Source organism: Budorcas taxicolor, chromosome 13, assembly GCF_023091745.1.
Source record: "Budorcas taxicolor isolate Tak-1 chromosome 13, Takin1.1, whole genome shotgun sequence".
In the NCBI taxonomy this organism is placed as follows: domain Eukaryota; kingdom Metazoa; phylum Chordata; class Mammalia; order Artiodactyla; family Bovidae; genus Budorcas; species Budorcas taxicolor.
Genome location: NC_068922.1, coordinates 55,441,877 through 55,466,646, shown reverse-complemented (window position 1 = coordinate 55,466,646; position 24,770 = coordinate 55,441,877). Strand labels below are relative to the sequence as shown.

General features: G+C 52.2%; 1 protein-coding gene across 1 annotated transcript in view; it reads left to right on the top strand.

The window, feature by feature from the left end:
- The first annotated feature begins 412 nt into the window (after positions 1-412).
- CDH4 (cadherin 4) overlaps positions 413-24,770 on the top strand; it is a 474,925-nt gene continuing 450,567 nt past the window's right edge. The window contains exons 1-2 of the mRNA XM_052650685.1: positions 413-522; positions 2,747-2,858. Of these exons, the coding sequence (XP_052506645.1) occupies positions 466-522; positions 2,747-2,858 (169 nt within the window). The 5' untranslated portion in view covers positions 413-465. The remainder of the gene's footprint in view (positions 523-2,746; positions 2,859-24,770) is intronic.

Below are 24,770 nucleotides of genomic sequence, written 5' to 3'. Positions count from 1 at the left end.
TTTGGCTGACCGGGGCTCCTGATGCGCTAAACGGGGCTCCTGATGCACTGTCCGAGCTAGGTGGTACCTTGGGGCAGGCGGCTGGGGCGGGCACGTGAGGGGCGCGGGTGAGGCGCTGGGGGCGCGGCGCCTTTAAGGCCCGCGTCAGGCCGAGCGAGCGAGCGCAGGGGCCGGGCGGCGGGGCGGGGCCTCGGCGGGGCTGCCGCGCGGCTTCACCTGCAGTTCCGAGCGCGCGGAACAGAGGCGCGGGCGGCTGCGAGGCCGGCGGACGCACCGGCCCGAGGGAGCGCGCCGCCCGCCGGACTTGGCCTCGCTCCCGGAGCCTGGCGGCGGTCGCGGCGGCGCAGCCTGGCCCGCTCGAACGGCGGCGGCGGCGATCAGAGCAGCGTGATCCGGACGGCTGCGGGGAGCGGGCTCCGGGCGCCGGGCATCGGGCGGGCGCCGGGGCGCGGCGCGGCGGGGAAGATGACCGCGGGCTCGGGCGTGCTCCTCGTGCTGCTCTCGCTCTCCGGCGCGCTCCGGGTAAGTTGCCGCCTCCCGTCCCGGCCGCCCGGAAGCCCAGGCAGAATGGGGCCACTCCCGGAGCCGGCGGGGCTCGCACTCGCCCGGCGGGGCTCTCCCGGGCTTCCCTGGCCCGCACCGGGCGCCCCTGCCGCGCGCACCGCTGCATCCAGCCGGCTCCCGCGCTCCGCGAAGCCGCCTGTGGTAGGCAGAAGCGCGGAGCCGCCGGTGCAGCGGGGAGCGGCGGTGCGGAGCGAGGTGGGAGTATGGGTGAGCGGGGGACGCAGAGAGCTCTACCCGAATCGGGAGCCGCCGGGCATCCCTTCGCCACCCCAGGTCCGCGGCCGCTGCCCCGGAGCTCGGCTCGCCGGCGCCAGGGCAAGCTGCCCGCTGGCGGAGCCGGCGCGCCCTCCATCGCCGGCTCGCCGCGCTCCTCCGGAGTTGGCGAGCCCAGCCCGGGCCGGGGCTGCGGACGAGGGGGGCTGGCGGTAGCCGGCCGGACATCAGGGTGCTGAGGACACCCTGTCTGGCCGCCCCTGTTGGGGACTGGGTGCTCGAGACGGGGCGCCGCCCCCGTCCTCGTCCTCTGACTGCTGGCAGGGACCATCGATGCGGATGGGCAACGGATGGGCACCCTAGCCCCGGACTCCCGGCCGCGCCGGCCGCAGCCAGTGTCCGGCGGGGCCCTCGCCGCTCGGAGCGGGGTGGAGGAGTCAGGGGCCAGGCAGGAGCAGGGTGAGGTGTACCGGGAGCGCGGTCCCCGCGCCCGCCTTCCTCCTGCGGAGCCCGCGATCTCTGTCCCCAGCCCAGCTCCGCGTCCGCTGGGTGCAGGGCCGAGGGGGGCGCCGCTCGGGCAAGGCAGCGGGGCCGCGAGAGTTGCAGGAACCCCCTCTCGTGGCCGATCGGCCTCGCTGCTCCTCCCGGGCCGCGCTGTTGTAACCTCGGAAATAAACAAGTGCCGGAGGCCGGAGGCCCGCTCTGAGGTTCGGGGCGCTCGGGTGCACTCGACCCACGCTCGCTCGATCGGGCGGGTGGAAACTTTCCTGGGCGAGTTAGCTAGCCCCCGTCCCCCCTTCCCCGCTTTCGGTCCTATTTGGAGCTCGCTTGCCAGGCACGGGGCCGCAGTTTGGAGCTTTACGCGAGGAGTGACCCCGCGCCCTGCTCTTCCTCCCCTCGGTGATTTTCTGTAGGGGCGCCGGGTCCAGGCCCGCGTCAGGGTGCCTGGAGCTCCGGGTCGGGGCGGCCTCCGGAGCCAAGGACTGGCGGGCGGCTGCGCGCCGAGCTGGTGGAGGCGGGCGGCGGGGAGGCGCGTTCCTCTCGGCGGCCCCGCGAAGGCGCGACTGTGGGGTGGGTGCGGGCTGCGCCCCTGCTCCTCGCGCTCCAGGGAGCCGGCGCTGTGGCACTCCTTCTGTCGCAGGGCTGGCTTCCCCGTTGCGCACGCGGTCTCTCCCTCCATTCCCCATCCCTACGGCTGACCTCGCTGCCACTCCCCGCAGCCTGGGAGGGGCCCTTTTCCCACCCTGCCTTCTGGGCGCCCAGGGTTCTAGACCTCCCACTGGGCAGGATACCCCAGAGTGCTGGGATTGGGGGACAGGACAAGAGTACACCCACCTTTTTCCGGTCAATTACGGGAGCTCTCTAGCCTGGTTAGGCTGGAGATGGGGGCTCCAAGAGTGGACAAGCCTCCAGGAAGTGGGGGGAGAGGACTGGATTGTAGAAACCTCCCCCACCTCCCTGCAGCCTCCCTGAGAGCCAAACTCAGAGCTGAGTCTCTGAGAATCTGCTTTCATCCCTGCCCCTCTGCCTCCTCTGCGGCACCACAGGGAAGAGGCAGCCTGCTCCACCTCACCCAAAGCCTGAGCGCTGGGGTGGGAGGGGACATGGCCCTGGCAGGGGCCTGCTCCCTTGGCCTCCCCTCCCCCATGTCTCCATTGGCTAACTCCTGGCTCTCTTGCCTCCCTATTATGGACAGTCCTTAGACCTTCCCTTCTGCGACGTGCTGGTGAGGCTCCATCAGGCCCTCCGCCCTGCCATCCACCAGCCTGGCCTCCCTGTTGCATGCCCCTGTCACTGGCTAATATGGTGACCACAGGGGCAGACCCTGGGTTATGTCTGAGTGGAGACTCTGGTGGACCAAGGCTTGGCATAGTGGAGCCCTTGAACACAGCAGGCCCTACTAAACTTGGGTTGGATGCAGTTTCTATGAACCTGTGTTTTTTCTAACCTCACTTATTTCCATTCTCAGGCCCACAGTGGGGATCTTACAGCCAGGGAGACCTGCAAGGCTGGATTCTCTGAAGAAGATTACACAGCATTAATCTCCCAGAATATTCTGGAAGGAGAGAAGGTCCTCAAAGGTAAGGCGGATGTGGGAATGAATTCGCATACTGCACTCTGGACTAGGGAGACATTGCCACCTGCAGAACAAGAGGCAGGACTGGCTTTGAGCCAGGCTCTATGTGAAGCGAAGGTGGAGAGGTCAGTGGACATGCAGATCAGTCGACCTAAATGGCCTTTTGCATCACAGGTGAATGATTCAGAGTCCCTGTCATTTTTGAGTGAGGTGAATCATTTCCTGGGCAACAAATTGGAATTCGGATATAGTGTCACCCAAATAATGTGCAGAGAGAGACTTTCTTACCAAGTATTTTTGTGTATGAAATTCTGGATTCTTAAATTATCCCTGCTTTGCAATGCATGATAAAGCAGACGATGTTGTTGGGGATGCGGTAAATAAGCCCACAGACGTTCTGTTCAGACATGGCATGCGTTCTCATTACTGTCCTACTGACAACACGGAAACACACATGCAGGAGGGAGCTGCCAGTTAGCTTCATTGTCACTGCAGGGCGATGCCCACACTCGTGACGGGGACGTCAGAGGCAGCTTCTGAACTCCAGTGACAATAGATCCTCCTGCATAGCGATCTGCTTCCCTTTCAAGACAAACTAGTTAAACTTTTTATTCACACGGGAGGGGGAATAAATCAATTCTTTCTTCCTTGAGGTTTTAAAGTGGCACGGCAAATACCTCAACCCTGTGCCTCCCCTCCCTGCATTAGTTTCCCAGAAGTAGATTTCAGCCAGTTTCAAAGTGATGGATGGAATGAACTTTAGCAGAAGCATCAAAGCTGAGTTTCAGTATCCATGACTAATCCACACTCAGGCTGCTGACTTTGTCCCCAGTTTTCTGTTTCAGGGAATACAGAGTTTCTGCCCACCCCCACCCCCAGCAGATCCTTTGTTGGGAGGGACTCTCACAGAGTGGGGGAATTCTTCAGATCCTCTCTGTGGGAACAGCTCGTTGACTTACAGTGTGTGCCTGGTTATATGAATCAGGATCTTAAATTGCACTTAGTCCAACTTTGCTAACTTATTTGTTGTCATCTGAGTTAACTGTCAAAATAGGGGATGTGATACTATTGCTTCTTTCATTGATTATCAAACAACAAAAAACAAAAAAAAACCAACCTCTTGGCTGTGGGCCTAGAAGCAGGATGGGTATGCTGCAGGAGTGGGCGTCTATGGGAAGAGTTTTCAAGAGATGCTCTGTTAATTGCATGGTGCATGTCATTTTAGAAAGTGTGGACCGCCTTTCAGGATTTGTGGGTTTATGAGAATCCCTGTGTATGCACGGAAAAGGCCCAGAAGATTCTCCTACACGTGCATTGTACTGCAGGCAAAACAGGAGCAGTTCACTGTGGTCCAGCTGTTTGCGTGTCCAGAGGCTGGCATACTTGCCACCTCCCCCATACGGAGCTAACCTTGATAAGATCCTGTAGTATCAGTTTTACTCAGGAGTGTAAGAAAAATTGCCTCTGTCTCTGTAACAGCAGGTGCTACCACCTGCCATGGAAGAGAATGACACATTCTCATGTTTTTCATAATAAAATGAGAAATTTCCAGCTAGCATCATCCCTCTCTCTTGGTGGACTGCGAAGGTCCAGGGTGACTTGACCCTCTGCCCTTGGCCCCTGTGGTAGGGAAGCCTTAGCTGCTGGCTGGATGCTGGCCTGCCCTGTATGCCCCAGGAGTTCATCATGGTAGGTGAACTTGGACCAGCTCATGGGCTTCGTGGATACACAACTTATAGTCCAAGCACTTACCCCTGAGATGAGTGTCCCAACCCAACCCTGGTTGGGGGAAAATCACAGAGCATCTCCTTCACCTGTGAGTGCCACCTCCTGTCTGTGCTCAGGGACAGAGAGGTTTTATATCTTAGAAGTAATTTTACACATGTGGAGGCAAAAGCTATCACTGCATACACTTGAGCTAGGGCAGATAAAAATTTATTTACATAGAAAACTTTGCAAACGATGAGACCACAGTGAAGATGCATGTATCGAAAATAAGTGCCACGATATTTCTGTTATCCTGGTAGAAATCACGCTAAACAGATAATGACTACTTATAATTGAGTTATTCCAATGGAGAGAGCTTAACCTTAATTTGACAAGTGAAGCTTCACAAAGTCACCATTTTATTCAAAATGCACCGTAAGCCGTTAACAACTGCCTCGAGGCTCCTTCTCTTTGCCCCAGTCAGCTCACCAGCAGCCCTGAACATCCACATTCCAGAAGGAGAGATTTGTTACACAATAATTAACTTGTTTATGATAAATGGATGGAAGAAATGTCGTGGCATTTTGTTTTATGTCTAAATGAAAAGCATTTGCATTTGAAAAATTTCATGCTAATTAGGCTTAAAATAGTTTTCCCCAATAGGGTAGCAAATACTATGGAATTGAGAACCTTTTGAATGGCGGGCTGAGCACTCCATGTGGCACACGGGGCATTTGTTTAGGTGCTGTGTAATTCCTGGATCCACTCCGCCTCATGGTTCTCGTCCGTGCCTTCTCTGGAGAGCACTCAAGTGTCAGTGCAAACACTCTTACTTTGTAAATTCTGCTCCAGAATTGTTCACTGATGGCCATGATCACGGGTGCATGATCGTATCTAAAATAGGATTGTTAAGCCCTTTTCCTTTGGCTTCAAGGAAGTGTTCTCCACGCCATAGTTTAGCATGGGGTAGAAGCTAAGCCGGTGTCTTTTTCTCATCTTTGTTAATAATGAATGGTCAGCCGGGCTCGAGGCTGCAGCTGATGCACTGACCTGCATCGCTCTCTCGTGGCGGGCAGAGTTCTGCAAAAACCCAGACCCCCTTCAAAGCAAAATCCCCCAAGGATGGGAGAGTAAGGGGTGGCTTAGTGGAAACCCAGCACATGTGGGTCATATCCCTCTTTGCTCCTGGAGAAGAAGGCCACGTGTGAGTGAAAATGCTGTCTGCTGGGTCAGAGGAGGGGGATCTGAAAATTATCCCATGAATTCAGATAATACAGAAAGAAGAGCTTTGTTTCTGGTGGCTTCATTTAATGCAACTACCTCAGAAAAGCCTTCCCTCTCCCATATCCAGGTCAGTTCATGACCATCTTGTGCCTTTAACCATACTCTGCTTCCTTATTAGAGAATGTATATTATCTGAATTTATATTTTCTCTCTTACTTAAATTGTAAGGCTCATGAGGGCAGCAATCCTGTCACTCTGGTTTAACATTTAGAATGTTCTCAGCCAATATTAGGATAAAACCCAATTAACAGAATCTTGAATGGAGGTTAGTTTTTCTCACATAACCACGAAGAGATAGGTATGATGATCAGATCAATAGTACCAATCTCATGCCTAATGTTTATTCTTATCATCCTACCATCTTAGTAATGGTTTGTCAGTGTGTTGCCTCATCATTGCAACCTGGCTGCTGTGGCTCCAGGCATTGCATTTGAGTTTGTAGCAAGCAAGAAAAAGGAAGGAGCAGTAGCACCATCTGCATCTCTTCCCTGTATGATGAGAGTACACACTTTCTCAGAACCCTTGCAGAAGTTCTCACTGGGGACAACTAGGTCATAGGCCACTCCCGTGGAAAGAGGTAGGGAGGCTGGGAAGCAAAGAACTGCATGGTCTGACTAAGACCTATTATGCCCATCACCTGGTAGATGAGTCAGTTGCTACCTGGAGCATAATTGGGAGTCTTAGGAAGAAAGAAAGGAGAAATGTGTGCCGAGAAGGCAAATGTCAGTGTCTGCCGCATGAGGTTTCTCTGGCCTCCTTACACCTTCCCTGAAGCAGAGTGACAAGTGATGCATTGTCAAATGATTGACTCATTTGAGTACCAAGGCACACAGAGGGAGGGATGGCGGAGAAGGGACCAGATGTATGCAGGAGTCTGGAATGGGTATGTAAGAACTCGCCATGATGTAACTAATGTGGCCAGATGTACCGCTATCTTATCTTCACAAGTATGTTGAAAATAGCCTCTGTATCCTCGTCTGTGAAGACGGGTAACTCTTGCAGGGTGGAAGCATCACAAGATGTGTGGACCAGATGCTGAGCAAATCTGAGTGGGTACCCATCACCCAGTGCCATGCCTGCATTGTGGGGTGGTGGATGTGCAACCAGCATTGTCAAATGAAGTCATGAATGAGCCAAAAAACACTGACGCTACAGTGTTTCTGAGTCCCCTCCATCAACTCAAGACAAGCAGGAGCTGCTCTGAATGTTTAAATAAATGGCACAGATGACAAACCAACTACGTGTGCTGAGCATCAATGGACACTGCGAGTTGATGTCCGATACCCATTCTCTCCCTCTTCCTCACTAACAAAACCTCTTCTCTCCTCATCCATTTGGCCCACACTGAGACTTGTCTAAAATACTCACACCTCCAGTAAACTCTTAAACCAAAGTGGCAATATGGCCTTTCTCTGGTCAGCAGAATCTACCTATACTATTCTGTTAGATGAGATATGTGAGAAAGCTGTTTTTTTTTTTCTTGATGAAGAGGAACAGACCTCATTGGCCATACCTTCTGCCTTTTGCCCTTACCTTTTTCTCCTGCCTGGAATATGGACATAATGTCTAGGGCAGAGCAGCCATCTTGTGACTATGAGGATGGTGGAGTAGGAACCGGATCTCAGGTGGCATCCTTGAACAACTGCAGACCTCTGAACTCATTGTGCCATGAGAGATGAGAAAAATGAGTGAGAGGCCACAGTTGAGTCTTGTGGCATGCGGCCAAATGCATTCCCTGCCCCGGGGAGAACAAAAGAGCTATGCGTGCTCCAAGGGCCTGTCTTTCAGTTTGGAAGCTCACAGCTTGTTTCACACTCTGCCTTGAGCCTCTGCTCATTCTGTGTTTCCTGGGCCTTGTCCTTACTCCTGCTCTAGTGGCCTTTTGTTTCTTTCTAAGTTAGTATCCAGACCCAGCACAGTGGATTGCAGGGACAATGTCTGGGCACTCAGTAAATACTTAACAGATGAAGTCAAGAATCACAACTTCAAACTCTCTTTTTGGCCAGGATATGACTGAATCATTAAATATAGTAAGCTAGGGCTGTCTATCTGATCTGCCCATCACAGAATGTGAACTCTCTCCTGACTCTCTTAGCCACCGTCTTTCAGGAAGCCAGGAGATTATGCCCTGGGAATCTTGGTCTCAACAAAGGTGTGGAGAGAGTGGAGGTGAAACAGGACTGAAGCCCAGTGGCTGGCCTCCCCTGGCTTGTGGCCAGGACATTCCTTGCTCTTGAAGCCAGAGGAGGCTTCTCTGAGCACCCAGCCCTCACTGCCTTCTGTCAGCGATGCCTCTGGGGCCCCTGAGAATGACTTCCAGAGCCTGTGGTGGAGATGCTCAGGCTGTCTTTGGCGCCAGCCTTACCTTTTCAAGGGCCCAGTTTTGGGGGTTTCTCAGCAGCCTTTCCCTGCTGTGATTCTGCCTGGCCACAGAGTTGAGGGATTTAGAAAGGGAAGTTTAGAAAGTGGCTTCTGTCAGGTAAGAGGGGAGACCAGCACAGTGATAAAGCATGGAGTCTGCGTTATGCACTGCCCACAGGCCAGAGCTCGTGTTTAAAACAGGCCCTGATAGCCGTGTTTAAAACCAGAAGGAGGCCAAGGTCTGCGGCCCCCTGCCCTTGGCTGCCACACCGCGTGCTGGCCTAGCTCTGCTTGCGTTGCTCCCCCCGCAGCCAGGAGGGAGATGCCCATGCCTGGGCTTCCACTCTAGGTCCAGAAGCCCATAGATCAAGAGCATCCCGCCCATCTCGTCCCTGCCCCTCTCACCCCTGCCCCTCTCCTATCACCCCCCATTAAATAAAAATCTTCATTGCAGAGATGCCCACACCAGTCAGACGTGAGGATGAGTGCCTCAGCCACAGTGCAGTTTAAAGATTAAGAGTTTTGCATTTCAGAAATATGTATTTTAATGGAGTCTTAAGATGAGGGAATGTGAACCTTTATGTAATTACAATCCCGAGTCCCAGCTGGATCTGTGACTGGGTGACTCTGCAAAAGTCTTGTGGAATTCTCACAAAAGCCTGTAGGGGAGGTGGAGTTATTCCCATTGTATGGATCAGAAATCAAAAATCCGGAGGTTGAGAGATTGCCCCAAAGGCATGCAATGTGTCTTTCTTCTTTGTCCAGGCCCACGCCCACACCCAGCTCATTCACATCTCCCTCTGTTGTGAATGGGTTGGTTTCTGGAGCATTTGAGTTACAGGCAGACAAGAGAACACCCAAGATGTTCCGGGCACTGGGCACCATGGTAAAATCAGCAATTATCAGGCATTCAGACATGCTCGGAGAAGGCAATGGCACCCCACTCCAGTACTCTTGCCTGGAAAATCACATGGACGGAGGAGCCTGGTAGGCTGCAGTCCATGGGGTCGCTAAGAGTCGGACACGGCTGAGCGACTTCACTTTCACTTTTCACTTTCATGCACTGGAGAAGGAAATGGCAACCCACTCCAGTGTTCTTGCCTGGAGAATCCCAGGGACGGGGGAGCCTGGTAGGGGGCCGTCTATGGGGTCGCACAGAGTCGGACACGACTGAAGCGACTTGGCAGCAGCAGCAGCAGCAGACATACTAACTGTTTCTCATCTTGGACAAGATTTGAAACAGGCCTGGTACACCCAGAAGTGCTTGATCGTGGCTCCTGATGTGTGAGGGTCCATCTGAAGTGAGTCCAAACTCGGTGGACACTTTGGGCTTGCACAGCTGACCCTGGGATTAGAAGAGCCAGGGTTCTGCGATGCCAGCAGGAGTTTCTGATTCCAGGCATGTAGCAAACAGTCCCTGAGCTGCACTGTCATTTGGCTTCCAGACTCTGCCCGCATTCCAGACTCTGCCCGCGTCCAGGACACAGCAGGGAGCCGCGAGGAGCCAGGAGCTGAGCTGAGGCTCAGGACTGGCTTCATAAACCACTCTTGCTGCTTCTTGGAGCCTGGGAGACATGGATGGGCCTCCTGAGAAGAACTGAGATCTCTGGTCTGAAGGAGCCGTCCACCTGCCCCAGCTGATCTGCCCACACCATCTCCTGGGGGTTGTTCCCTCCATCTGCAGGTGGTCCTTTTTGCCTAGGTCTGGGGTTCTGGGTGTTTGCAGGGGCCTCCAATTCCAGGTTCCTCCCTCCCTCCCTCCCTCCCTCCATTCTTCTTTCTTTCCTTCTCTTTTTTGGAGCATGGTTAAGTAGATGCCAGAACTAACCACAAACTGCAAGCAAGTGAGGAAACCAGCACTCATCTTTTCAGAGAATGTTTCTGTTATTCTGACTGTCTGAAGGAGCAATTCTTACTCTGAGTGAATTCCACTATACAAAATAACCATAAGCTACGTGACTTTCTTTCCATCAAGGCTGGTAAATTTCTCCCCAGTGTGCTCTTGTAAAACCTCTTGGCACTTCCTTGTTCTTTTCATCTTCAGAGGGAGCTGTGCTATATTGTAAGATGGGCTGGTAAAGAGTCTGCTTTTTATTTCAAGACTGGTAATTTTGGTAACTTATTGCCCAGATTCTAGGCTGCCCTCTCCTGGTGGCTTCCAGTCCTGTCTTAGTCCACCCACCCCTGTTTTTAAACGAAAGAGAATGAAACAGAACAAAAACCTACTTCTCTTTGACTAGTGTATGCTACCAAAGGCCCTTTCCCCTCCAGCCTCCATCAGGGCTGGTGTTTATTGAGGACGTACCCTACGCTGATGTGGACTTCTATTTCATACCATAGAGACACCCATGGGCTCTGCCAGAGGCCACACCCCAGATCTCCAGATCTGTCTGGTCCACATGACTTTCCACTCCCGTGTTGCCTTCCGCAGGGAGAAATCTGCTTAGTTTGTGGATTGTAATAGTATCTTAGTGTGGTACAAAAATGTAGCAGCTTAAAAGACGCAAATTTATCAGCTTGCTCTTCTGGACATGAGACTCCAACATGGGTCCCCTGGACTAACATCCAGTGTGGGCAGGCTGGGCCCCCCTGGAGGCTCCGGGGAGGCGGGCAGGAAGGAATCCATTTCCTGCCTTTTCAGCTTCCAGAGGCCCCCCTGCTTTCCCTGGCTCACGGCCCCTCCTCCTCCTCCATACCAGCACCTGGCCAGCACAGACACCCGAACAGCTCCCCACACCTCTTCCTCCCACATCACATCGCCTTTCCTAACGACTGCATCTTCTGCTCACAAGGCCCCTGAGACAACCTTGCCCCCCACCCCCCAGATAGTCCAGCATCGCCTCCCATCTCAGGTGCTGAACTTGACCGCATAGGCAGAGGCCCTTTTGCCATGAACTGACAAACTCGCAGGTCCTTGTGCTGAAAACTCGCAGGTCCTTGTGCTGAGGACCTGCTGAGTCTCTGGCATCGTGCATATTCTTCACTAAGCTCCTGTGGACCCTCGCTCATTCTCAGGGAGTAAACTGAAGCCCAGGGCGATTCAGTGACCCAGCAGAAGTCCTGGGTGAGGGAGGCTGTTTGCACACAAAGCTGCAGCCCTGAGACCTGGCCTACGTTGCCTTCCTCCCATCCTGCCTCGTCCAGAAGCTCCTGCCTGCGATACCCAATACCCATGTCTGTAACTAGGACCCTGGCTGGCAGCTTCCTGGGTCCTGAGATGGAGATTGGCCACTTTGGAGACTAAAAGGGGAAACGGTGACTGCAGAGCCCGCAATAGCTTCTGATCTGGTGCTTTCACTGCGCCTCGTTCGGCTTCAGTGTGTTTTCTTGCTGACAGCGTGTGGGGATTTAGGGAGGATTAAGGTAAGCCTTCAGTGACAGATAAATACACGCAGGGCAGGAGATGGCCACCCCCTGCCTTGCTGATAGGAGGAGGGTCCCCTGGACGTGGGAGCTCACCTACCCAGGGAATGGCTTCAGGAGAAGCTGCAGGCTCTCCTGGCCTGGGACAGGTGCGCTTTCCATTTGGAACAGTTTAGTTCCAGCTCCCAGGATGGGCGTACAGGCCCCATGTCCATCCAGGAAGGAGACCTCTCTCTCTGGTCTTTGAGCCAGATGAAAAGGAAAGCTCACAGAGCAGACCACGTTCCCCCTTCAGGTGTATGCACCCAAACTTGGTGCAGCTGACTTGGAGAAATGAAGGAGTCTCATTGGGTTTTGCTGCCCAAATGTGAGTTTGAACACTGTTGATCTGCCTGAATCAACAAACACAATCTGATTTTCCTGGAAAGCTGAGAGGGTCCCTTGGTGTGTACTTGTGCTAAGCCAGGGACAGGAGTGGGTGAGGAGTGCAAGTTGAGCCGACCAACAGGGTAGGGGGTGTTCCTGGGAGAGGTGAAATTCATAGGGGGAGCAGAAGGGAGCATCCTTCTCTGGGCCTCTTGTTTCCTGACCTGCAGTGAGGCAGGATGTCCAAGTGTAGTCTAGGAACTGCCTGCCTGGGCGACATGGTTAAGCCCCGCAGGTCCCTGGGTCCCCTCTCACACCTACTACAGCTGCTTGGACAGTGGCACAAAAGATACACCAACCCAGACCTGTGACCGTGACGGTGTTTGGAGAGAGGGTCTTTGGAGGTTCAACTAAATTAGGGATCTCAGGATGTGATCATCCTGGATTATCCCGGCCCCCACATCAATGACAGGTGTCTTTTTAAGAGACAGAAGAAGAGATGTAGACACTGGGGAGAAGCCATGTGACAATGGAGGCCGAGGGATGTGGCCACAAGCCAAGGATACCTGGGAGACCAGAAGAGGGAAGAGGTAGGACAGACCCTCCCCTGGAGCCTGTGGAGGGGGTATAGCCCTGAGACCTGGATTTCACACGTCTGGCCTCCAGAACTTCAAGAGAATACATTTTTTATTATTATTTTAAGTCTGTAGCCACTTGTTAGAGCAGCCTCAGGGAACTCACACATGCTAAGTCACTTCATTTATATCCAACTCTTTGCAACCCAATGGACCCCAGGTCCGACTCTTTGCAACCCCCTGGAGTGGGTTTGTCTCACCCTTCTCCAGGGGATCTGCCTGACCCAGGGATCAAACCCACGTCTCTTATGTCTCCTGTATTGGCAGGAGGGTTCTTTACCACTATCGCCACCTGGGATGCACTGAATCAGAAATCTTGGGGCTGTGGCCTGGGATTCTGTCTGCTTAATTCATCTCCCAGGGAAGCTGATGTTCCTTAAAGCCCGAGGGCTTCCAGTCTAGAGCATTTTTAGCTTCTGTATTCCAGAGATCAGCATCCCTCAAAAGAAAGTGTGTTTTCAATGAGGGCTTCTGCCAGCAGGTAACCTGCGTCTTACAGTGCCACTCAGGTCGGCGATGGGAAGGATGCTGTGGTTCCCGTCTCCCCAAAACAGTAAATGGGGCACTTCAATACAGAAATGTAGGCTCTCATATTATGAAGCCTGACACAGAACAGTTTCATTGAAATTAAATTCATTGAAATTAAAATGTATGTGAACATTTGTTCTCCTCCCATTATCTTTCCCGATCAAATGGAATCTTAACAAGGATTATAGCTCAGATAATATCTCATAGATACACTGTAAATATTTTGTTAATCTGAAGGTCCACGTTTGGGAGTGGATCGTTTAACTGCTGCTGCTGTGACGTGGAGGCACCCGAGAAGGAGCGGCCACGCTCCGGCAGGAAAGCATTTATAGAACATGCCTCTTCTCTCCCCAAAACTGCTTTACTCTGCAAATGCAAAAAGGCATTATTTCTGGCTCCCAGCATCTTGTTTCTCTGTTTCAAGCAGGCACATTTTTGCTGCCTGGCCTCTGAGCTCTCCTGCAAGGTGAGCAGGTTTTCCCCAGGAAGCAAAGGAAGGCAGCTGCTCAGCTCAGGTTCCAGGGCATCCCTCCTCCTGGGGGCCCCCTGCACACTACCCGCCCCCCCCCCACCTCCCTCCTCTGGCCCTGGACCTCTGCGGCTATGTTGCAAGTGGACTCCTCACAGCTGGCACTAGACTGTTGCAAACCACCCTGCCTGCTGGGTCTGTGTTGAGGGGGAGCCTGGGGTACCCCAGGAGGGTCCAGGTCTTACTGGGAGTGAGTGGCTGCGGCCATCCTGTCTTTCTGGGTTGCAATGCACAACCAACCCAAAGGCCAGTGACTAGCATGGAAATGGCCCTGGCCCTTCCAGAGCTTGACCACTGCCCTGAGCACCAGGATTCTCAGGCCCCTGCACTGTTTCAGCTGGCCGCTTGGGCGGCATAGGACATGAGAACCTCGGGACGGCCGGAGCAGAGTGGGAGGGGCCCTCAGGTTGGAACATTCTGGATCAGCTGTGTGGTCGCTTTCTCCTGATGCTCCGCCTGTTTGTGCTGCTCTGGTTGTGGAAGCTGTAAATGGGGTGAGCTGCTTCACACAACCCCTGCAGTGAGCTCCAGGCTCCCATGGGTGCCCCATCCCATGCCTGCGTCTGGCCCCATTTGAGGAGCTGGTCAGACAGTTGTTCTGTTTTCCAGTCTGTGGGTCAAACCTTCATCTGGCACTGTACCCAGCCCCTCTTTGGTGCCAACTACCACCCTCTAAGGTTGGCACATAGCTAACCCTCTTTTATGAAGCAGGGGGCACTGACAGAAGATGGAAGATGACATAGGGACGCCTGTTTAATGGGGCAGCCTGCCTCCTGAGGCCCGCCCTTCTGCATCCTGTTCATCACCTCTGCCCTGACTCCCCCCCAGGGAGACCCAGCACCCCAAGGTGCAGGGTCTGAAAGCTTCGGGAGTGCAGGGCCAAAGTCCCCATCATCAGCTCTGTGGCCCTAGACATGTGCTGTGGCCAGTGTGACCTCTGAGGCTGCATCCCCAGGGAGAGAAGACAGTTCAATGCCCAGGCTGGTCTTGAGGGCCCAGTGGGATGGACATGTGGCTTTCGGGAAGCCAAGTCTGGCTGGCGGAAAGCGACCCACTGCCGGCCTGTACCCTGGTCACTGGTCTTATTAGCGGATAACCCAGACTCTCCTCTCCCTGGGCCCTTCCCCTGAGGTGTGATGAGCTGGCCTTTCCAGGAGTGATTTTTCCATTAGACATCAGCTTGATTGGATATTCTTTATGATTTTCTTTGGGGACTTTTTCCCTTCTTGACCTTTATATTCTTATGTGTGGCCAGGGACCTTTCAGCAAAAGACATGTTTTTAGAATTGAATAAATAAATGATGGAGAGGCTTATTTAAAGCTTCATAGGCTCGTGGGGGGGGGAGGCCGCCCATGGACATAATTTCACTACCATCGTTTATTAATAGGATTGGGTATGATTGGATTATGTCTTATCACATTTAATAATGTGGCGTGATGAGCTGCTGGAATCATTGGGCAATGAGTGTCCGAAGGTAGCCGTCACCATGCTGCAAGCCTCCTTACTGTTTAAAGCTTTATTTTCATCTTATGTTATTCTTTCCCACCTTCCCTCAGATACAAAGAAGGGATTATAACACTTGTCTTATGTAATTCTTACTAGCGTAAGATAAAAAATTGAAGACCAGCAAAGGGTTGAAGGCAATAAAATTGTGATCAGAAGTCCATAAAATTATAGAACTATGTTTTCTTAAGAACAGAGAGGCTTCACAATCACTTTTTTTTTTTTTAAGAAATTGGACCCTTTAAGGATTTATCTGTGGAGAAGTGTAAGATATACTTCCATGTAAGGGAAAAAATACGTTACATGCTTGAAAGGTTAATGACTGGTAAACGTCAATTTTCTACCATCCTGGCTAAAAAAAATAGCCTGTCAGACATAAGATGTCATGCTGCCAAAATTGCAGAGGCCTCTGAAATCCACTTTGAAGCCTGGGATCCCGTGGGAGTGCCGAGGGCAGGGGGACAGGCTGAACGCCAGGCACCTCTCCCTCTTGCTGAGCCACAGCACCTCTGCTAGAAGGGAGAGCGTCTCACAACTGGTGGGAGTGTTTCTCCAGTGTATTTTTGGTTTAAAGATTTAACAAACGCTCTGGATTCCTAGTCCTGGAAACTGCAGATGCTTGACAGCAGATCTGTCCCCCTTGATAAACCTCTATTTGTGGGTCTGTGATATGGGAATCCTGGGAATTTGCATTTGAAATACTATTAGCATGTTGTTCAATCGCTCAGTCATGCCCGACTCTGCAACTCCATAGACTGTAGCACACCAGGCTCCTCTGCCCTTCATCATCTCCCCGAGTTTGCTCAAACTCTTGTCCACTGAGTCGGTGCTGCCATCCATCTCATCCTCTGTCACCCCCTTCTCCTCCTGCCTTCAATCTTTACCAGCATCAGGGTCTTTTCCAATGAGTCAGTTCTTCGAATCAGGTGGCCAAAATATTTGAGCTTCAGCACCAGCATTAGTCCTTCCAATAAGTCTTCAAAGTTGATTTCCTCTAGGATTGACTGGTTTGATCTCCTTGCAGTCCAAGGGACGCTCAAGTCTTTTCCACCACTATAGTTCAAAATCATAAATTCTTAAATTCTTAGGTCTCAGCCTTCTTAATGGTCCAACTGTCACATCTGTACCTGACAACTGGAAAAACCATAGTTTTGACTGTATGGATCTTTCTCAGCAAAGTGATGTGATTTTAAATATGATGATATCGATGGGACTTCCCTGTGGTCCAGTGACTAAGACTCTGCACTCCCAATGCAGAGGGGCCCAGGTTCAGTCCCTGGTCAGGGAACTAGATCCTACATGCCTCAACTAAAGATCCCACATGCTGCAGTAAAGACCCAGCATAGACAAATAAATAAATAGCTAAAAAATAAAATACATTTCTCCTGTAACATTTTGGAAAAAAAATTAAAAATACAATGACTGTGACAGGCTTGTGTTGCAGCCCCTGGGATTAGAATGCGGTTGTTTCCACATTTTGGAATTCCAGCACACAGAGATTCTGGAACTTTCTAGAGTTTCACAGGGACAGACTGAGGGATGGGAGGGGAAAACCCTCTGAATTGTACCCCTCCACCTCTCTCCAGGTGTTCTGTGCTGTGTCTGGTAGGCAGGTTTGTGACGGCAGAGCAGATGCCCTGCAGTTAGAGGAAACAAGTAAGGAACCATCCCTTGTGTGCTAATTTCCCAGTGTCCTCTGGGTCCAGCATCTTCTGCTGGATTAAATGCAGCCCTTGATAAGGGTTCTCCTTCATCCTAAGCGAGGGAAGACCGCCCTCTCGTCCAGCCTGGCTGACTCAGCAAAAGGGAGGGGCCAAGGGCTGTCTTTCTGATTTCTCTTCAAGCAGGATTGAGTTCCCCACAGGCTGGCATGAAGCCATAGGCCTGCTCCAGCATCTTACATTCTGAGACTCCAGCCTGGAGGGTCACGTGTCTGTGTTTAAATCCTGAGAATCCTTCGTGCTCACCTGACACAGCATCGGTAGTGCTCACCTGTCAGCCTCACACGCTGGTCGAGGTCGCCTGAACCTAAAATAGGAATTTGATTTTCCAGCACCATCAGCCTGGAGGTTGTGCCTTTCCGCAAGATGGTTCCGTCACGGCATGAGGGAGTCTTAGTTTTGCCTTTTCCTGATTGAAAGAAGAAATTGAAGGGTGACAGATCTCTCCTCGATGTGCCCAGGTTTGGTTTAGAAGCAGGTGGGGGTTTGGGAAGCCGTATTTAAATCAGGCAGCTGACTGGGGGCAGGGATGGGAAGGGGTGCCAGGCAGAGGGAGAGGGACCCGAAGAGAAGGGACCTGGGAGTGGACTTGAGGACTTGGTGGCTTCCTTCTTCAGTTAAAATTGTGTCCTGGGTGGCCTTTCCTCTCCACACAAAACAGACACCAAGAGGAGAGCTCTTTCCAAGCCGGGCCTCCGTCCTTCTGGCAGTGCACTGAGGTCTGTGGGAGACATGGTCCATTGTCGGGCTCTAAGAGCTTCTGGAAAGAGTATTCTGTGCTGTGCACAGACAAAGTCCCCCAGTTGGTCTGAGGTTGCAGCTTCAAGGAGGCACTAATTAATCACTTCCTCCAGCCCCAGGGGAGCAGAGGGGCTGCTCCCTAAATAAGGAGGCTGCAGCTCCCCCCTCGTCTAGCTGCTTTGCTCAGTGGGCAGAAAATGGCATTGTTTTCTCAATTTGAAAGGTGGATATTCTATCAGGAAGGCATCTCTCCTGTGGTTACCTAAGCACTGTCTTACTGCATTTCTCTCCCATCAGTTCTGAAACCTTATTTCCTTCTTGCTTAAATGCCGCACATGTGAGTGGACACTTCTGTTGCTGGGGAGAAGCATTGTGGGTGAGGGTGCTATTTTTCCCGGAAGTTCCGGGTCTCTCTCCTGGATGGTGGATGCTGAGGGCGAGACCATGGGTGACTCTGGACACTTGCCTGTGTTTTTTTTCTGAAGGAGCCCTGAGTTCTGAGTGTCAGCCAGCAGCCGAGGAGGCAAACGCTTATCTGTTTATTTCCTACCATGTTGTGTTCTGAATCTCAACTCGCCGTCTCCCAGTGGAATGGCCCCTGGTGTGACTATAGCATCTCCCCGGGAAGTTATTTGATTTTTGATGTAACGAAAAGGATTAATGCAGTTGGGTTTTGATAAGGCTGGCCATCTAGTGTGGCACAGACTTGCTTGTCCCGGCCATATCTCTGACAGCCGGATGGTTATGCAGGAGCACTGCAGAGCCATGATATGGGCGTGCGGAGATAATTGTAGTTTTGCTATTTAAAAAATAAGTCCAGTGCTTTACAGTGTTACAATGATAACCTGTTTAGGGAAACTCACAGTGCCAGGCTCTTGGCACAGAAAAACCTCTTCTAGCAGCTTGACTTGGATCCTATTAATCTATTTTTATTTTCCCAAGCATAAATTAAAGTCTCATTGCTGATTGAACTCATAAGCTCAGTTCAGTTCAGTCCAGTTGCTCTGTAGAGTCCAACTCTTTGTGACCTCATGGACTGCAGCACACCAGGCCTCCCTGTCCATCACAACTCAAACTCATATCCATTGAGTCAGTGATGCCATCCAACCAGTCTCATCCTCTGTTGTCTCCTTCTCCTCCCGCCTTCAATCTTTCCCAGCATCAAGGTCTTCTCCAGTGAGTCAGTGCTTTGCATCAGGTGGCCAAAGTATTGGAGTTTCAGCTTCAGCATCAGTCCTTCCAATGAATATTCAGGACTGATTTCCTTTAGGATTGACTGGTTTGATCTCCGTGCAGTCCAAGGGACTCTCAAGAGTCTTCTCCAACACCATAGTTCAAAAGCATCAATTCTTCAGTGCTCAGCTTTCTTAATGGTCCAACTCTCACATCCATACATGACCACTGGAAAAGCCATAGCTTTGACTAGATGGACCTTTGTCGGCAAAGTAATATCTCTGCTTTTTACTGTGCTGTCTAGGTTGGCCATAGCTATTCTTCCAAGGAGCAAGTGTCTTTTCATTTCATGGCTGCAGTCACCATCTGCAGTGATTTTGAACCCCGAGAAAATAAAGTCTGTCACTGTTTCCATTGTCTCCCTATCTATTTGTCATGAAGTGATGGGACCAAATGCCATGATCTTAGTTTTTTGAATGGTGAGTTTTAAGCCAGCTTTTTCATTCTTCTCTTTCACTTTCATCAAGAGGCTCTTTACCTCCTCTTGGCTTTTTGCCATAAGGGTGGTATCATCTGCATATTTGAGGTTATTGATATTTCTCCCTGAAATCTTGATTCCAGCTTGTGCTTCATCCAGTCCAGAATTTTGCGTGATGTACTCTGCATATAAGTTAAATAAGCAAGGTAACAATATAACAGCCTTGATGTACTCCTTTCCCAGTTTGGAACCAGTCCACTGTTCCATGTCTGGTTCTAATTGTTGCTTCTTGACCTGCATACAGATTTCTCCGGAGGCTGGTAAGGTGGTCTGGTGTTCCCACCTCTTTCAGAATTTTCCAGTTTTTTGTGATTCAACAGTCAAAGGCTTTAGCATCGTCAATGAAACAGAAGTAGATGTTTTTCTGGAATTCTCTTGCTTTTTCTGTGATCCAACGGATGTTGGCAGTTTGATCTCTGGTACCTCTGCCTTTTCTAAATCCAGCTTGAATGTCTAGAAGTCCTCAGTTCATGTACTGTTGAAGCCTAGCTTGGAGAATTTTGAGCATTACTTTGCTGGCGTGTAAGATGAGTACAATTGTGTGATGGTTTGAACATTCTTTGGCATTGCCTTTCTTTGGGACTGGAATGAAAACTGACCTTTTCCAGTCCTGTAGCCACTGCTGAGTTTTCCAAATTTGCTGGCATGTTGAATGCAGCACTTTAACAGCATCATCTTTTAGGATCTGAAATAGCTCAGCTGGAACTCCAAGCATAAATTAAAGTCTCATTGCTGATTGAACTCATAAACTAGCGTTGACTTAAAAAACAGTCACAACCTAAATGTTGAGAGTTATGTTTTATTCCACATAAATTTTTAGGACTTAAGCCCTGAGAGAACACCTCTAAGGAGAGGGAAGGGTCAGGTTATATAGAAATTTTGCCATAAGGAGCAGGTAGTCTGAACATCCAAGAATTATTGTTAATTAAAGAAACCCAGACATCCCAAGTTAAGGAATTTAGTGCTTTTCTATGTATGGGAAGACACAAGAGTCTGGGCTCAATGAAATCATTCCTTTCATATGAATCTCAGCTCTCTGGGGCCAGTGTCCTGTGTTTTTCACATCCTGAGTTGCTCAGTTCTCATCGTAGGGAGTGGCTACAGCCTGGTGGCAGCCACATCACGCAGATTTTCTTCCCCTTCCTGGATGCCCTTAGGGCTCAGAAGTCCACATTTGGAGGCCTGGAGTCGCTGATGACTGAGACATCCTTGTTTATTGATAAGGCAGGAAATGCTCCATTTCTCACTAGAAGGAAGACCAGGAGTGCGTATCTCCAGTTCTGAACTAAATATCATTCCATAGATTTTGTATCTGTGATGTGTTTATGCTTTTGCTTTTAAATGATCTGAAGAGCTGAGATTAGATGCGCTTGGTTAGATGGGTGAATACCTTGATCTATGGGGTGATCTTGATCCAGGTGCCCATTCAGTGTTGTACCTGGGGTTTGTGGGGAGAGAGGATTAGCAGCCACAGTAGAGCAGCGTGACCCCACGCTTCTGCCGTTTTCCTGTCCCCACCAGGAAAATGACAAAGTTGTGCCCGAGCTCCCGATGCTGTTGTGCTCGATTCAGATGTTTTGATGATGATGGGGACATCTGTCTGTCCCAGGACGATGGACCTGCTGCTCTATCACAGTGGCTGTAAGAAGGCCACAGGGTCAGGGGACCAGCGAGGTGCACACTCGACACTATGACACCGTGCTGTTCATTTTGCCATTGGTGATAGGGATTCACTTCGTGAACTCTGTGGGTCTCCGGATTCCTAGATTTCAAAGTGACTGTAGCCATCCTTGACCCATTATCAGTGGATTCTAGAGAGTCTTAGGCCCTCCATGCCGTGCTCTCCACGGCTCTTCCCTTCTCCCCCACAGCGCCTACCCTGCCAGGCACCAGCACTGACTCACCTGCCCACATAGCACAACCCTGCCGTCCCTTCCTTCCCTGCTCCGTCCCTTTCTTCTGGCTGCCTCCCTTCTCATCTTGCCCCTGCATGTAGGGGAATCTTCCAGGGCCTCCCGATCCAAATGTCATCTCTCCACTGGGCTCTCTTTGGCTGTCATCTCCCTCCCTTTCTGCCTGAGCTAAGTGAAATTAATTCCTTCCGCTTCCCTTGTCTCACAGTTTTATTAAAATATGCAATGACATAATGTTTATCGTCCTCTCCTCCATGGCTGCCCCAATTGTGGTCTTACTCTGAGTGTGTTTTCTGGGTAGCAGAGAAGTGAGGGGAGGCTGTGTGTTGGGGGGTGGAGCAAGAAGAACTTGGCCCAGCACACACCCAGGGAGGGATCTTTGCAAGAGGAAGGAGAGAGCTCTGCCCACCTCTTGAAGGAGGCAGAGGCTGGAGCTGACAAGCAAGGAAATATGAAAGTGAGATAATTAGAGAAGGAGGGGCATAAAATGGAAAAGCCAAAGTATTTTTCATTTTGCACCTCGGTGTTAGGGCTCACTCAGTTTATTTATTAAGCCGTTATCAAAGTAAAGTGAGACAAGTGGGTCTCAGTCTAATGAAATTGCCCCTCTGTGGGCCATGTGAGCTTCAGGTATCCTGAGCATAATTGGATAACAATGACAATTATTGCACCAGGAGTTTTAGTGCTGGCTAGCCTCTCCTTTTGTGCTTTTTCTGCACAGCGGCTCACGGGCCTTTTGATGAAGCCAGGGCAGGGCTGACCACTCCAGCTGCAGTCCCCACTGGGAACTGCACACTGGGTGCCCATCAGGCCCACAGACCTTCACATTTCAGCTCCTGGTGCTCTTCTCCGTGTTGGAACCTGGATGAAAAGCCCTTCTTGCTGTCATATGGTGAACTACTGAGCAGGCTGCTCTGCTGGTCTGGGCACCTGCAAGGTTGGCAGTTCCTCACCTGGGGGTCAGGGTGCCAAGGATGCCCACCAAAGACTTCTGCTTTGTTTTTTAAAATTATTTGACCCGTGCCCCATCCCTACACCTCCATCCCTCTCAGGTAGGCCTATATCGTTGCACTGCTGAGAAGGGGGCATCTCTGTAAAATTGTTTTGACCTGAGGGGATCAAGCTTCAAGGTGCTTGTGTGCTTAAATGTGCAGGAATCAAACTGCTTGGCTGATGACACGGCATCGATTCATCTCCTTCCCCTGCTTGCTGAGCCTGAGGCCTCCCCAGATGAGGTAGTGGGGGTTGTGGTCATATGGGGAAGTTCTCATTCTCGGTGCCAGAATGATGTGTCAGTGGGCTGAGGACTGGGTCTTCATCAAGGCTCAGCAGACAGGGACTCCAGCAGCAGCTCACCTGGCTGGAAGTGTGAGGAGAGGTGGAGAGGAGGGAGCTTGAAGAACCAGAGACTCTATCATTGGGTTCAACCCCCAAAAAGCAGGTCAGGCCTTACAGTTATTGTTCCAGGAGGAGAACAATCAAAGTGCAAGAGAAATAGAGGCGATTTGGGAGGAAGGGAGTGTGGGAGGGGCTGGAGGGGGTCTCCAGGAGTGTTCTGTGTCCTCCAGGAGCAGGGAGTCAGAACTCTGCTAGGTCACCACTCGCTCCTCTGAATGTGAGCTTGTGCAATGCCTGAGGTTCTGAGGGAGAAGGCACACCCGGGGCCTCACCTGCATGCCCACTTTTGCTGTGATCTGGAAGGTGTGAATCTGACCAGCTTCACTTCTTAAGTGGGGGCTTTAGGTCCCGACAGCAAGGATCCATCCACGTGGAGGGTGAAGACTGACCTGCGGTCTCTGCTACCTATGGTAGCAGGTGCCGTGGGAGTCCCTGGAGGAGATCAAGGGGTGGTAAGCTTGCTGGGAGCTGCGGGTCCAGGGTGGCTGCCCCCCTCTCTCATCTGAGCACCATCCACAGTCCTGTATTTCTAGGGATGAGAAGCACATGGCCATGCCCGCTCGTCCTCGAGCTGCCTTCTAGGTCTCTACCACAACCAGGAAGCATGGAATGCACATCCGGGAACACTCTCTGGGGTGGGCGGGCGGGGGGTGCCAAGCACCTGGTCCTCCTGCCCAGCTGATGGTTCAGCCCTTGCCCAGACCTGGCTGTGTCTCGGAGCTTGCTTTCAAATGCACCCTTTGCCAAAATGCCAGAAGGAGCTGGGGAGGCAGAACCGCAGCCACCCCAAGGCCATGCGCCCCCCTCATCCTGTCCCCTCCCAAGCTCCTGACTAAGCCACATGCCTGCTGCTCCTGGTCCTCCTCTTCACACTTGTCCCGGGGCCTCTGCTGGGACCCTCTGTATCTGCTCTCACTGTGCTTCCTGCCCGGGGCCCTTGGCTCTTGTCCCCTCCCTGGGGGCGTCCCTGCCAGCTGTTGCCCTCCTGGTCTCCCTGCTCCATCTGCCTCGGGGAACAGCACAGCTGCCCAGAGCCCCTCCCTGTTATCCTCTCACCCATCACACCTGCCCCTGCTGCATCGCAGTTCCAGGAGCACCCGGGCCCCAGGGCCTGAGCTGGCCAGGTTCAGAGGGGCACTGAGGGCCGGTCACCGAGCAGGTTATGTCCCCACTCTGCTCTGATTCCCCACCCCCCCCCCCCCACTGATGTCACCCACAACCCCCTTCCCCCCGAGCAGGTTCTCATGACTGTCACCCTCCTTCTTATCCCCTAGTGCAGTTTCCACCCCTGTGGCTGGAATTCTTTGGCCCTTCATCCCTCCCCTCTCTTTTCCCGGGAAGTTCCTATGTTTTTTCACCTCAGGCAGCAAGTCCTGTTGGAGGCCCCCTGCCCCTCCCTGGGGTCTGGCCCCCCACCTCTCCCCTGCCCCTTGGCAGGCACTGCTACAGGAACCATCATGTGACTCAGCCCAAGGAGCTCAGCCAGTGGACCTCGCATCCCCCGAGTGCACCTGCTGGGCCAGTCACCCATGGGTGCTGTCCTCCTGGGCAGAGAAGGATCCTGCCCCCAATGCTGGAAGCTGGGTGCCCTCAAAGCCCCCAGGGGCTGGGGCAGGGGGGAGACAGTAAGGGGCGTAGAGGTTTGGGCGCCTCTGAGGATGGTGTACTCATCTGAGTCCTGGGGGACACAGACTCAGACTTGTTTCCAATTCAGACGTGTGGCCAGTTTGGACGCTGGTGAGAAAATTCCCAATGGTCTAACGTTCCAGGAGCCGAACACAGCAGAACTCTGGGTGGAATCTCAGGCCAACAGTCCATGACTACAGGTCTGACTCTGCTGTAGATCACACAGCCATGCGTGGAGGCCGCACTCAGGTGAGCCTGTGACACCCCTGGAAGCTGGGCCACTGGAGAGGAGGGGCACCTGAACCAGGGCCTATGGCTGCGGAAGAAAACCTCCTTGAGAGGCTGGAGACAGCCCGGCCTGGCATCTTTGGAACAGGGCTCCATGCTGACTGGAGGCCAGAGGAGGGCAGAGTGGACAGCAGTGCCCAGGGCCACCAGGGCAGGACTGGGGACACCCCTGCCTGCCCACCCTCACCTGGCCCTGAGCTTTGGCTACTGGGGCTGGGTGTGGAGGGGTGTGTGGTCTCAG